The sequence below is a fragment of the Saccopteryx leptura genome, chromosome 8 (genome assembly GCF_036850995.1).
Source record: "Saccopteryx leptura isolate mSacLep1 chromosome 8, mSacLep1_pri_phased_curated, whole genome shotgun sequence".
In the NCBI taxonomy this organism is placed as follows: domain Eukaryota; kingdom Metazoa; phylum Chordata; class Mammalia; order Chiroptera; family Emballonuridae; genus Saccopteryx; species Saccopteryx leptura.
In genome coordinates, this window is record NC_089510.1 from 23,448,113 (window position 1) to 23,460,419 (window position 12,307).

General features: G+C 36.8%; 1 protein-coding gene across 2 annotated transcripts in view; it reads left to right on the plus strand.

Annotated features, from left to right (window-relative positions):
• EPHA3 (EPH receptor A3) overlaps positions 1-12,307 on the plus strand; it is a 396,391-nt gene that overhangs the window by 304,035 nt on the left and 80,049 nt on the right. Inside the window, exons 6-7 of one of the 2 annotated variants that reach the window (XM_066347040.1) lie at positions 958-1,082; positions 4,472-4,634. In XM_066347040.1, the coding sequence (XP_066203137.1) occupies positions 958-1,082; positions 4,472-4,634 (288 nt within the window). The remainder of the gene's footprint in view (positions 1-957; positions 1,083-4,471; positions 4,635-12,307) is intronic. The other variant, XM_066347041.1, reaches the window with a different exon arrangement.

The following is a 12,307-nucleotide window of genomic DNA, read 5'->3' on the forward strand; positions in this document are numbered from 1 at the left end:
GAACCCCAAGTGAGTATTTCAGTTGGCCAGTAGACCAAGAATGAGATTTGAAACCAGAAGTACATTGATGGATAGTATGCATTTTTCTTTTTAATGGAAGGATTTGAAGTAGGATATCACTTCAAATATATTTAATCTTCCATTAGAAACAAAGGTGACCCTATGATATCTGATCCAAACAGATGGGTTTTTTTTTATATGAGCACTGTACTTTTGATAACGCTGGGTGATACCTAACAAATATTGAGTCACTACCCAATAAAATACCTCAAAATCTAGCTTGAGAGTTGTGGTCCAAACAGCAGTCATTTTTGTGGTAGTTCTCATGAAACATTTTTTAAAGAAACAAAAAAAAAATGTGAAAGCATAAGATTGTTACAGTTTTCTAATACATATTTATATTTGTGAGAGATTTCTGTTGGAAGTCAAGATATGTCCTAAACCCTATCTATTTTATCGTACACAAAATATTATTATTACCTATAGATACCATGGGACTCCTTGTGCCTAATGGATTCCAGTCCCCTTACAGAGTTGCATATGAAAATGTTATCAATGAGCTGAAGAATCTGGCATTAATAACTTTGCAACTTTATAACAAATAGGTAGTCCTGATGTTTGGTTCTTATTTTAATATATCAAATATATTTCATTACTTACATTAGAGTAGCAGATTGAAAACATCTGCTCACTTGCCACTATTCCAGCAGCAGCTGAAAATCTCAGCTCATTTTCCACAGGCCTGTATGTACCAGGGCTATAATCCAGCTGCTGAGGCTTGATATGGGGCCAGATTAATACTCAAGAGCCTTTGAAATGGAAATAGCACTTTCTTGCCAAAGATTAGAACAATGATAGACTCTATTTGCTGTTTCCTTCACTCTCTGTTCTTTACCACCCTTCACAACCTGATTAATTTGCCCCCTCTTATGATCCCCCTCTGCCCTCTTTTTACAGCTCCGTCACCTGTCACGACAATTAAAAAGGATCGGACAACCAGAAACAGCATCTCTTTATCCTGGCAAGAACCTGAACACCCTAATGGGATCATATTGGACTACGAAGTCAAGTACTATGAAAAGGTGGGGACACGATGTGATCGGGTAGGGTTGTGTCGGGAAAAAGGTTACTTTTTCATGATCTGTGCTCTTACAAAGAAACAAATGATATTGCTAGGAAGAGGTAGGGTGCTTTGTTTAAATCTGTGGTCATGTGATACTTTTTGATTTACAGGTAAAGAGGGGTTTAGAAATAGTTCTATAGAACACCTCCTATTCCACATCAATGAGCTACAGCAGAGATTCCACTCCTAAACTTAAGCTATTTTTGAAATGACATTTATGTTCTTACTCATGAAGACCTATGCTCTAACCAACTATTTTATAGTGATTCCTAACACACTGATAAACTCTTGCTTAGTTTGTTGCCTTAACACATCATTCCTCGATCTGCATATTTATATGAATTTTATTCAATACAGATAGGAACATAAAAGTACAGCAAAAACCCTGTACTATTGATATTATTGAACTGGCAAAGAAAACTTTTCCTGACTTTGTAGAAGGAAATTTAGAACATGGGACTGGGTGTATAGATCTGCCTCATATCATAAAATTGTGGTTCAGTAATGACATTATAGAAAAAAAAAATAGGTACTTAGTTATTTATAAGTAGAATTAAGACCATGAAATCTCATCACTAAACAGCACTTAATTCTCCCTGGTTACAAATTATGGGGAGGTTTGAAATCAAGATGTATTCTTCTGGTCTTATCATCAGAGCTGGGGGGTTTTATTGATACTAATATGAACACAAGGTATTTGTGTATCTGTTGCAGTTTACAAAGTATTTTAAAGTGAATTAAAAATAAATTGTGAATGATATAGTAGTTTATATATATTTATAGAACATTTCTGCATACATTGTTTAATTTAGAATTTTCTGATAATCTTGCGAAAATAGGCGAATAGGCTTTTTAACAATAAGAAACCTGGGTGTCAGAGCAGTTATTTAAATTTCTCAGACCCTAAGTGCTAATAAACATTAGGTTTCTGTTTTGAATCCTGGCAGCCATGACTCATGTAGTGTGTTTTTTCCTGTATTACTTACTTCCCTCCTATATGACAGTGGATCATTAGAGAAATGGAAATTTTGTATGATCAATTGCACAAAAGGCATATAATTGATGTATGAACATTTCTTTGCAAGTGTAGGTATTTTCTTCATTGAATTTAACATATTTCACAAGTATAATGCCCTTTTTCTTTCCTCTTCCCCCCACAGAAAAGTTATGTCTCTTTCATTAAAAGGAAGTGAGGCCTAACGAATTTCATTGTGCCAAATCATAGCATGAATAAGTTATTTCCTAACTCAGTGATCCTGTATGGTACTGTCAATTACTCATCTGATCACGATCTATTTTTAAAAGTGTGACAAGAAAGCCTGTGCAGCCTGACCAGGTAGTGGCGCAGTGGATAGAGCATTGGACTAAGATGCGGAAGAACCCGGGTTCGAGACCCCAAGGTCGCCAGCTTGAGCGCGGGCTCATCTGGCTTGAGCAAAAAGTTCACCAGCTTGGACCCAAGGTCGCTGGCTCGAGCAAGGGGTTATTTGGTCTGTTGAAGGCCCGTGATCAAGGCACATATGAGAAAGCAATCAATAAACAACTAAGGTGTCGCAATGAAAAACTGATGATTGATGCTTCTCATCTCTCTCTGTTCCTGTCTGTCTGTCCCTATCTATCTATCTCTCTGTCCCTGTAAAACAAACAAACAAACCCAAAACAACAACAAAAAAGAAAGCCTGTGCAAACACAAAATCCCATGTCACAGATGATACAACAAAATAAAAAAATTAATAATGCCACCAGGCAGTGGCGAAGTGGATGGAGCCTCGGACTGGAATGCGGAGGACCCAGGTTTGAGACCCCGAGGTTGCCAGCTTGAGCGCAGGCTCATCTGGTTTGAGCAAAAAGCTCACCAGCTTGGACCCAAGGTCACTGGCTCGAGCAAGGGGTCATTCGGTCTGCTGAAGGCCTGCGGTCAAGGCACATATGGGAGAGCAGTCAATGAACAACTAAGGTGTCGCAATGAAAAACTTCTGATTGATGCTTCTTATCTCTCTCCGTTCCTGTCTGTCTGTCCCTATCTATCCCTCTCTCTGACTCTCTCTCTGTCCCTGTAAAAAAAAAAATATATATATATATATATAATGTATATTTATATATATATCTGTTACAAATATAAAAAGTATTCTGATATTATTTTTAACTCCACCAACAAAGGACAATGAGCAAAGTATTTTTAAAGAATATAAACCAGTGCAGACAAAATATAGCTAAATCTCTTTACTATTTCCTGGGCATTTCAAAATTTGATAAATACATATAAATTAATATATATGAAAATTTATATCACACATACATAAATTTAAATTTTAAAATATATGTATGATGCTTAGAAATATGGCAATGTTTCATTAGATTTTAAGCTCTACAAAGGCTAAACCAATAATTTATTTTTAATACATAAAATAATTTTTCTGTAAAATAAATTTATTTGACTCTCTTCATTATTAAAAATATCAACTCCGATTCTATCTAATACATAACCAACCTCTTTAACTAAAAAGTATCCGTAACTTACAACCTTATTTCTATTTTCCATCTCGTGCTGGTTGACAACAGGCATTATTCCGTGTCATCCACCCAGGGCCCTGCCCTAACACAGGGACATTTACCACTGATCAAAAACAAGCTATTCCTAAAATGCTCATTACATATTAACATATCTTAGAGTAAAAAATGTGATTCTATTTTTGATAAATAAAGTTTGACACTAAAAGACTTTACTATTAGTATGCAGTGTGAATATCTTAATGTGCATTGTGAATCTTAGAGGAGATTTTATTTTGGTAAATATTTCTGGACTTCAATCTGAAGATTTTTGTTTCTATTAAACTATTGTGAGATAATTACAAGACAACTTAGTTACTTAGTTGATGCCGAGAAAGTTATTAATGTAGAGCTATCTACAGAATCTTGATCTTTTTTAAGTTCAATATCTTACAATTGATAGAATGCTCCCTATCTGAGAATCAGCAGGGTATTCCTATTAGGTTTAATTCAAAGGGGTATTTTCTTCTTTGTAAAATTATTATTTTAATTAGGTTGAAAATTTTAGTGCTGGCTTTGAAGAGAGCAGATTTTTGTTCAGAAATTCACGAGTTAGTGAGAATGAAAACTAACTTTCCCGATTTATATGCAGGGCACAAATTATGTTATACAAATTAGAAAACTCTGTAAATATTTTTATCTTAAAATACTTTCAGAGAGTAAAATAATTTTTATGTCTCATTTATCCATCTTATGCTCTGATTTAATTTTAAAATAATTGGTCTGGAGTGGTTTACCTTTTTGCCACTTAATACATTATGAAAATTTGATTTTAACATGATTTTTCTTACCTCAAAGCAGGAGCAAGAGACAAGTTATACCATTCTGAGGGCAAGAGGCACAAATGTTACCATCAGTAGCCTCAAGCCTGACACTACATATGTATTCCAAATTCGAGCCCGAACAGCAGCTGGATATGGGACCAACAGTCGCAAGTTTGAGTTCGAAACGAGTCCAGACTGTATGTATTATTTCAATGTATTGCAATTGGGGGTGGGGTTGGAGTGGGAATGTGCAAAGATGTCTGATAATTCATTCTCACTCTTCTTAAGTTTTAATTAAGTGTGCTATATTGAAAGTATATTGCTAGGAACAGTTAAGAATTTGCATAATACTGGATCTGGGCATTTGTGTTTGTATGGATGTACATTTTGTGGGGGGTTTTCCCTCCATTTTACAAATCAAGCGTAACACCTACAGTGCTACTGGGTTTCTATTAGCCATAAATTGCTTTCAAGAACAGTAAGTAGACTGGTCACTGCCCTGGCAAGATGGCTCGGTTGGTTAGAGCGTTGTCCTGAAGTGCAGAGGTTGCTTGTTCGGCCTCAGGTTGGGGCACAGGAAGAAAACTCTGTTCCTGTCTCATTCTCTCCCTTCCTCTCTCTCTGATATTAATACAAAATTAAAATTTTAAAAAGTAGTATGGTAACCACTTCCAGGTTCTGTTAATCCAGATATTCCAGGTTCTTAAGTAATTCAATGACCAAAAGAATTTCTAATCCATGAGGATCTTAATCTTGTTTTAAACCATAACGCAGTCAACCTTGTCTCATTTGGAAATCAAAAATTTTCTAAAATCTGATTTCTCACCCATTCACATTCATAAATAAGTTGGATAGTCCTATCTGTTTGATGTAAATTTAGCTAAAATTGGTCTACATTATTGGCAAACATTATTCCAATAATATTTTTCTTTTATTTAAATGTATTTGGTTCATGTTAGAACAAATTTTTTTATATAATTTTCAAAAAAGATAAAACCATGACTATGCTACTAATAAAAACACAAGTTAAAATTGTACATTTCACTTAATGAGACTAATAAAAGATTATAATTAGCTCAAAGGAAAATTTGGAGAACAGATACATAGACACATATATACAAACCTGTGTGTGTGTTTGTGTAAGGTATCAGATATAATTAAATTTGTTAATAGATCCCAAACTGGTAAATATCCTATAATAAAAAAATGTAATTATTGGGATTATCTCATCTATAACACACATCAATTACATCTCTATTGAATAACTTTCTTTGTAATTGTATTGGGAAAATCATATGCATTACTATAAATTCTGTTTGGCTTAAATTCACAGCTGTAAAATAGCCTAGAAAGAATCAAGGTTGAACACCCTTTAAGAACAGCTTATCCAGAGAGGATATGACAATTCCCAGCCCTCCAATGAAAGGAAGCCCAGTAATCTCTTTTGACTGTTCTAATATGTCATTTTCCCCTGAAATCTATATCTTCTATTGTATAACTATTTTGTTGATGATATGAAATTACATTGTTATTAGTATGATAATATTTTAGTGCTGACACTTTATACCTAATACAAACGTTTAAGATTAACAAAAAAAATTATAAAAACTGTTTAAATTATAAAACTGTTAGAGTAAATATTTTATGGCACACTTTTAGACAGTTAGAAATAGTACTTACAATAATAAACTGTACCTTCTGCAAAGGGTTGAGATTCTTGTGTTCCTAGAAGTCACTGGCGCACAGCTGAAACCTGACAATTCTATTTGGAAGAGAACTGGCACCCTCAAATATACAGCTCTATATATATTTCAAGGTCTCAGCTAATCTTCCTGTGATGGAAGAGCATGGAGAAGCCACTCTCTGAGAATCCTTGAAACAAAATGTTGTGAAATTCTGTGGAAGACACAGGAACAATGTTTAAAACAAATTTAATATTTTAAATAACATAATAAGATACAACTGCAGTTTGACATTATTAGTAATTCTAAATCTTTTCATAACTTTTAAACATACAATGATGATAGTTTCTTGTTTGATATTATTAGAGATTGCCTTTCATCAGAATTTTATATGGTTGTTAAAATTCACAACTACAAAAGCTATATTTAATTTATCAAGAATGATTCCAAATCACAGAACTAGAAAAAAAAAATCTTTCTTATGCCCTGTGGTATATAATAGGCATAGCAAAGACATGAATGTCAGACTTCCATTATTTAAATCTTTATTATGTTTATGCATTATTTGGAATATCAATTAATTTGTAGGTGCTTAATTGCATAGCACTAACCCTATATGATAAGTAAATTTGTAACAAGAACAAAATTTCAAAATTCTAATGTAATTACACACACCGCGGATATGACTGTGGTAGTGTTATACATGTACTTATAATAATCTCAGTTTCTGAGACTTAAAAAATATTCCATTTAAAAACTGCAGATTCTTAAGATATTTGCCAAATAATTCTTATATTTGTAGTATTTACATTGATTGAGAGAGAAAAATAGAGGATAGAAAGAGGCCTCGGTCGGTTTGTTCACCTGGTTAGAGAATCATCCCAATGTCCCAAGGTCATTGGTTTGATCCCCAGTTAGGGCACAAATAGGGATTGATCAATGGATGGATAAATAAGTGGAACAGAAAATCGGCATTCCTGTCTCTCTTTTCCGTCCTCTTTCTCTCTAAAAATAAATAAATTTAAAAAGAGGATAGAGAGAAAAATATAAACTTTTAAACATTCCTCTCTACAGTTATTAAAACAAGAATTGAGACTCACAGTTTGATTTCTTTTTAATATAAATTTACACTTACTGCTTTCCCACAGAATTCTTTCATACTTAAAATATAGATGAGAAAAAAAGTAGAGCGTCGGCCTGGCGTGCTGAGGTCCCTGGTTCGATTCCCGGCCAGGGCACACAGGAGAAGCACCCATCTGCTTCTCCACCCCTCCCCCTCTCCTTCCTCTCTGTCTCTCTCTTCCCCTCCCGCAGCCGGGGCTCCATTGGAGCAAAGGATGGCCCGGGCGCTGGGGATGGCTCCTTGGCCTCTGCCCCAGATGCTAGAGTGGCTCTGGTCGTGACAGAGCATGCCCGGATGGGCAGAGCATTGCCCCCTGGTTGGCGTGCTGGGTGGATCCCAGTCGGGCGCATGCGGGAGTCTGTCTGACTGCCTCCCCTTTTCCAGCTTCAGAAAAATACAAAAAAAAAAAAAAAAAAAGTACCTATTATTGTAAGGGAAAAAGAATAAAATTAATTCTCACTCAATTTTAAATAATTTTTAATGTATTAATTTTAGAGAGAAAAGGAGAGAAACAGATATATCAATCTTTTTATGTAAGTGCATTGACCAGGAATTGAACCCACAACCTTTGCATATTATGATAATGTTCTATCCAAATGAGCTATTCCACCAGGGCGATTCTCACTCCATTTTTAACAATCACAATGATATACAGTTGACACTTGAACAGATTGGAGGTTGGTGTGTTGACCACATAAAATTTAAAAAGGCCCTCTGCAAAAGGAAATTCCCAACCACAAAGAAAAATATGTATTTATAAAATATGTTAAGAATTTAAGACTCTAAATTTATATATATATATATATATATATATATATATATATATATATATATATATATATATTTTTTTTTTTTTTTTTTTTTTTTTTTTTACAGAGTCAGAGAAAGGGATAGATAGGGGCAAACAGACAGAGATGAGAAGCATCAATCATCAGCTTTTCCTTGCAACACCTTAGTTGTTCATTGACTGCTTTCTCATATGTGCCTTGACCACGAGCCTTCAGCAGACAGACTAACCCCTTCTTCGAGCCAGCGACCTTGGGTCCAAGCTGGTGAGCTTTGCTCAAACCAGATGAGCCTGCGCTCATGCTGACGACCTCGGGGTCTCGAACTTGGGTCTTCCACATCCCAGTCCGATGCTCTATCCACTGCGCTACCGCCTGTTCAGGCTATATTGATATTTAATAGATATAAAAACACGTGTGCTTAGGTTTCTTTAATGGTTTGTTGTGTGCTCTGGGTTTTATCTTTAAAAATTATTTGAAAATTCTCATTCATGACATGTAAATACTTAATTGAGTACAATGTGTTGTGAGCTAGAATTCAAATAACATTTTTTGAACTTGGTTTATAGTAAAGAAATAGAGGGACATTAAAGCCTATCTTTTCTTAAGTGCTTTAAAATGTCTTATTTTTAATGCATCAGGGCTTTCCATTTATTATCATCCTCCTTTAACAGATGAGGAAATGAGATACAGAGAGGTTCAGTAAGCTTTCCAAAGTCACACAACTGGTCGGTAATGAGTCTGATTCTAAACCAATATATCTATTAATATATGACACTCTAACAAAGCATTTTATGAAAATTTATTTGATTCTGTTCTGCAAGCTATTCAGACACTATTATTTCTTTTTATATAGGATTTATGGCAGAGAATTTATGTGTTTTTTTTTCCCCTAAGGCCACAAGGCTAATAAATGGGGACAATGAAATCACAATCTTCAGATTGTGGACTATTACTGATTCAATGCTGCTACTTTACATACTAAGAACATCAATATTATTTATTCAAATGTTGCTCATTTCAGGAATAGACAGTGATCTAATTTGTATGTACGTTGCATAGATTCTGAAATTCACGGCTATTTAGAGCTAGTGAAAATTGTAGAGAAGTCCCACTTTTATTTTGTCTTTGACGGAAAAAGAAACAGAAACTTAAATTGTTTTATTATTGATTCTGGAAAGAGAACGAAAAGAGAGAAAAAACACATCAATTTGTTCCACTTATGCATTCGTTGGTTGATTATTTTTATTTTTTTAGTCCTAATTGTTCTTTTATTTTTTAAGTACAGTTGACATGCGATAGTCTATTATATTAGTTTCAGGTGTACAATGAGTTATTAGACATTATATAACTTATTAGATGATGATCTGGATAAGTGTTATACATCATACAGAGTTATTAGAATATTACTGATCGTTTTTCCTGGGCTGTATTTTATATACAACCCCATGACAATTCTGGAGCAATCAAGTTGTACTTCTTAATCCCTTCACCTTTTTCACCCATTCCCCCAACACCTTCCAATCTGGCAACCATCAAAATGTGTTCTGTACCTATGAGTCTGTTTCTTTTCTGTTTGTGTATGTATTTCAATTAGTGTATTCTTCATTTCTGATTGGTTCTTTTCTATGGCATCTATTTCTTTTTTTTTTTTTTATGCCTTTGATTTCTTCATTGAAGTTCTAAGTTCCTTGAGCATCCGTATAACCAGTAGATTGAACGCTATATCTGGTAGATTGCTTACCTCCATTTCATTTACTTCTTTCACTGGAAATGTCCCGTTCTTTCATTTGGGACATGATTCTTTGTCTCTGTTTTTTGGCTGCTTCCTTGTGTTTGTTTCTATATATTAGGTAGAGCTGCAATGTCGCCTAGACATGCTATGCTTCCTGGGCACCTCTGGGAGGTATATCGACCTCCAGACCAATCAGCTGCAAGGACAGCCTGTGACTACAATGGAGCAGTTAACCCTACAGAGCAGGACTTACTTCAGTGGGGCTTTGGTGCTCACCCAGTCAGACCCTTCAATGTGTTGCTCACGGAGGTGGTAAAATTGTAATAGGTGTGGTATATAGCTCTCCATCAAGTGCACTGGCTCTCAAACTTCTTGGGAAATACAATATCCTCCACTGCCTGTGTGCTGCTTGGATCTACCTTGCATGAGCTACAGAGCAATGTGCAGATGGCTACTACTTGTGATGGACTTAGAGTTGCCCAGGAGAGGTCCCGTTGTGAACCAAGGCCAGCTGTGCTTAGTGTCTGTCTTGGGACCACTTAACAACAGTCCAGATGTTGCTTGATTGAGAGATTTGAGAAAAATCTGAGGCACGAACCAATATAGACCGTTTGTGTGGAAAAGTCAATGAAAACAGCTTGGGTGGGGCTATATGTTGATTTGAGTGGAGTCTCAGGGAATCACCTGGGAGGAGCAAACAGTGTGAGGCAGGTTGGTGAACACTCAGTAGGCACTGGCCTGTTCACTCTCAGAAACGGAACAGTGGCTCTTGCCAGCACTTTTGTCTGGCAGAAAGCTGTCCTCCACCCCCAGCTCTTACCCTAATGCGTGACAATCCAGTTTCTCAGTATAATCACTGGTTCCTTTCAAGCTACTGAGTAAGGCTGTGCACAAGCCATTTAGGAGGAGTTGCCTGGGTCTACTGTAGCCCCCCATCTCAGTCAGACACAGTCCTTGCTGGTTTTTGCAGATAGAAGTCAGGAACAGTTCTCCTCTTAGCTGGAAATTTGGGCTAGGAGGCCTGGTGTGGGGCTGAGAGTCTTTGATCTTCAAGGGGGACCTCTGCAGCAGGTTCCACATTCCCGCCTCTTCTACCAATTTGATATGACTTCTTCTTTACATCTCTGGTCGTAGGACTTCCATTCAGCCAGGTTTCAAGCAGTTCTGAATGATGGTTATGATGGGGAAACTCAAGAGTTAAAATTTTATCTTGAGTATGGTGGCTTTGGTTTCGGTCAGTGGCGTTAATTTTTAATGCAGGTAGAGGCTTTGTTCTGGAAGCTGGGATGCTTGAGCAGGCCTGCATGATTTAAGAAAATCTGCAAGTACTCCATCCACTGTTGTGCCCCAGGGATCTGCAAGCAAAGCTTTTGTGTTCCAAGGATGGAAGGCCCATTGACTATGATCCAACTAACTTTGAACTGTGATTTGATTAACTTTCCTTTGACATTCCAATACCTTTATTTACCCCTTCTTCCCCTTAATAAAAGGTTGGCTCCAGATAGGAAGTTGGGATAGCTTTGGGAACAGAACCCCTATTGCCTTAGATTGCTGGCCATCTGAATAAAGCTCCCATAAATGATTCAATCCCTGTCTCTACTTATTTGGCTAAAATTTGACAGGCAACCCAAACTGTGATATTTCCAGTTCAGTCCTACAGTTTAATTGTAGTTTTGATGCAGTTGTGAGAGGATTAGAGTACCAAGTTTACCTACTCTGTCATCTTGCCTGAAAGTCCCATAGGTTGATTCTTGTATGTACCCTAGCGGGGAATTGAACCTCCAACCCAGGCATATTGGGACAACATTCTAACCAACTGAGGTACCTGGCCAGGGCAAGATTTCTTTTTTCATCTTTCCCCTCCCAGGTTTACTGACCTTTATTTTAAAAACTGTCTAAAATGTACCAGATAATTAGGAACGTATTACTCATTATAAGTTATGACAGTATACAGAATGAAAAAGCGTGAGATAGAGTTATTACCATATACTTATGGAACATTACTGAATTACTAAGTTAAGTCACATTACAAGCTATTCACAGATCTACAGATAATGGATGGGGTCTATCAGTTCAGGTCTTTAGGAAGCAGATACTAAGAATCAATACCGATAACAGGTAAAAGGGATGGAGCAGTAGTGGGCCAGCAGTGCCTCAGACTGAGATGAAGAGTCCAGGGGAAGAGTAAGGTGCAGGAGGAGGAGCCTCCGACAGCAGCGTCATTCTGAGGGTCTTGCCAATCCCATGCAGGCTCCCCGCCTCTGCCACGTGTGGTTACTGAGGCAAGCACAGCCTGTGGTTGAGGCCGCGGTGGATCGTGAAGGTGCAGCAGCTGCACGCTGTCTGCCGGTTGAGGCTTGGCAGCAGGGATCTCCAACAGGCACTCCGGGACTGCCACAGTGGTGTAAACAATAGTTCGCTGGTAGGAAAGAAGAAAGTGCGGCAACAGTTTATATTATGAGTGTGCATGCCATCCTGCAGACTCGGGGCTCTTTTTTTCAAATGCTTGGAAAACTTCTAACAGATTATCTGCCATGTTTCTTGA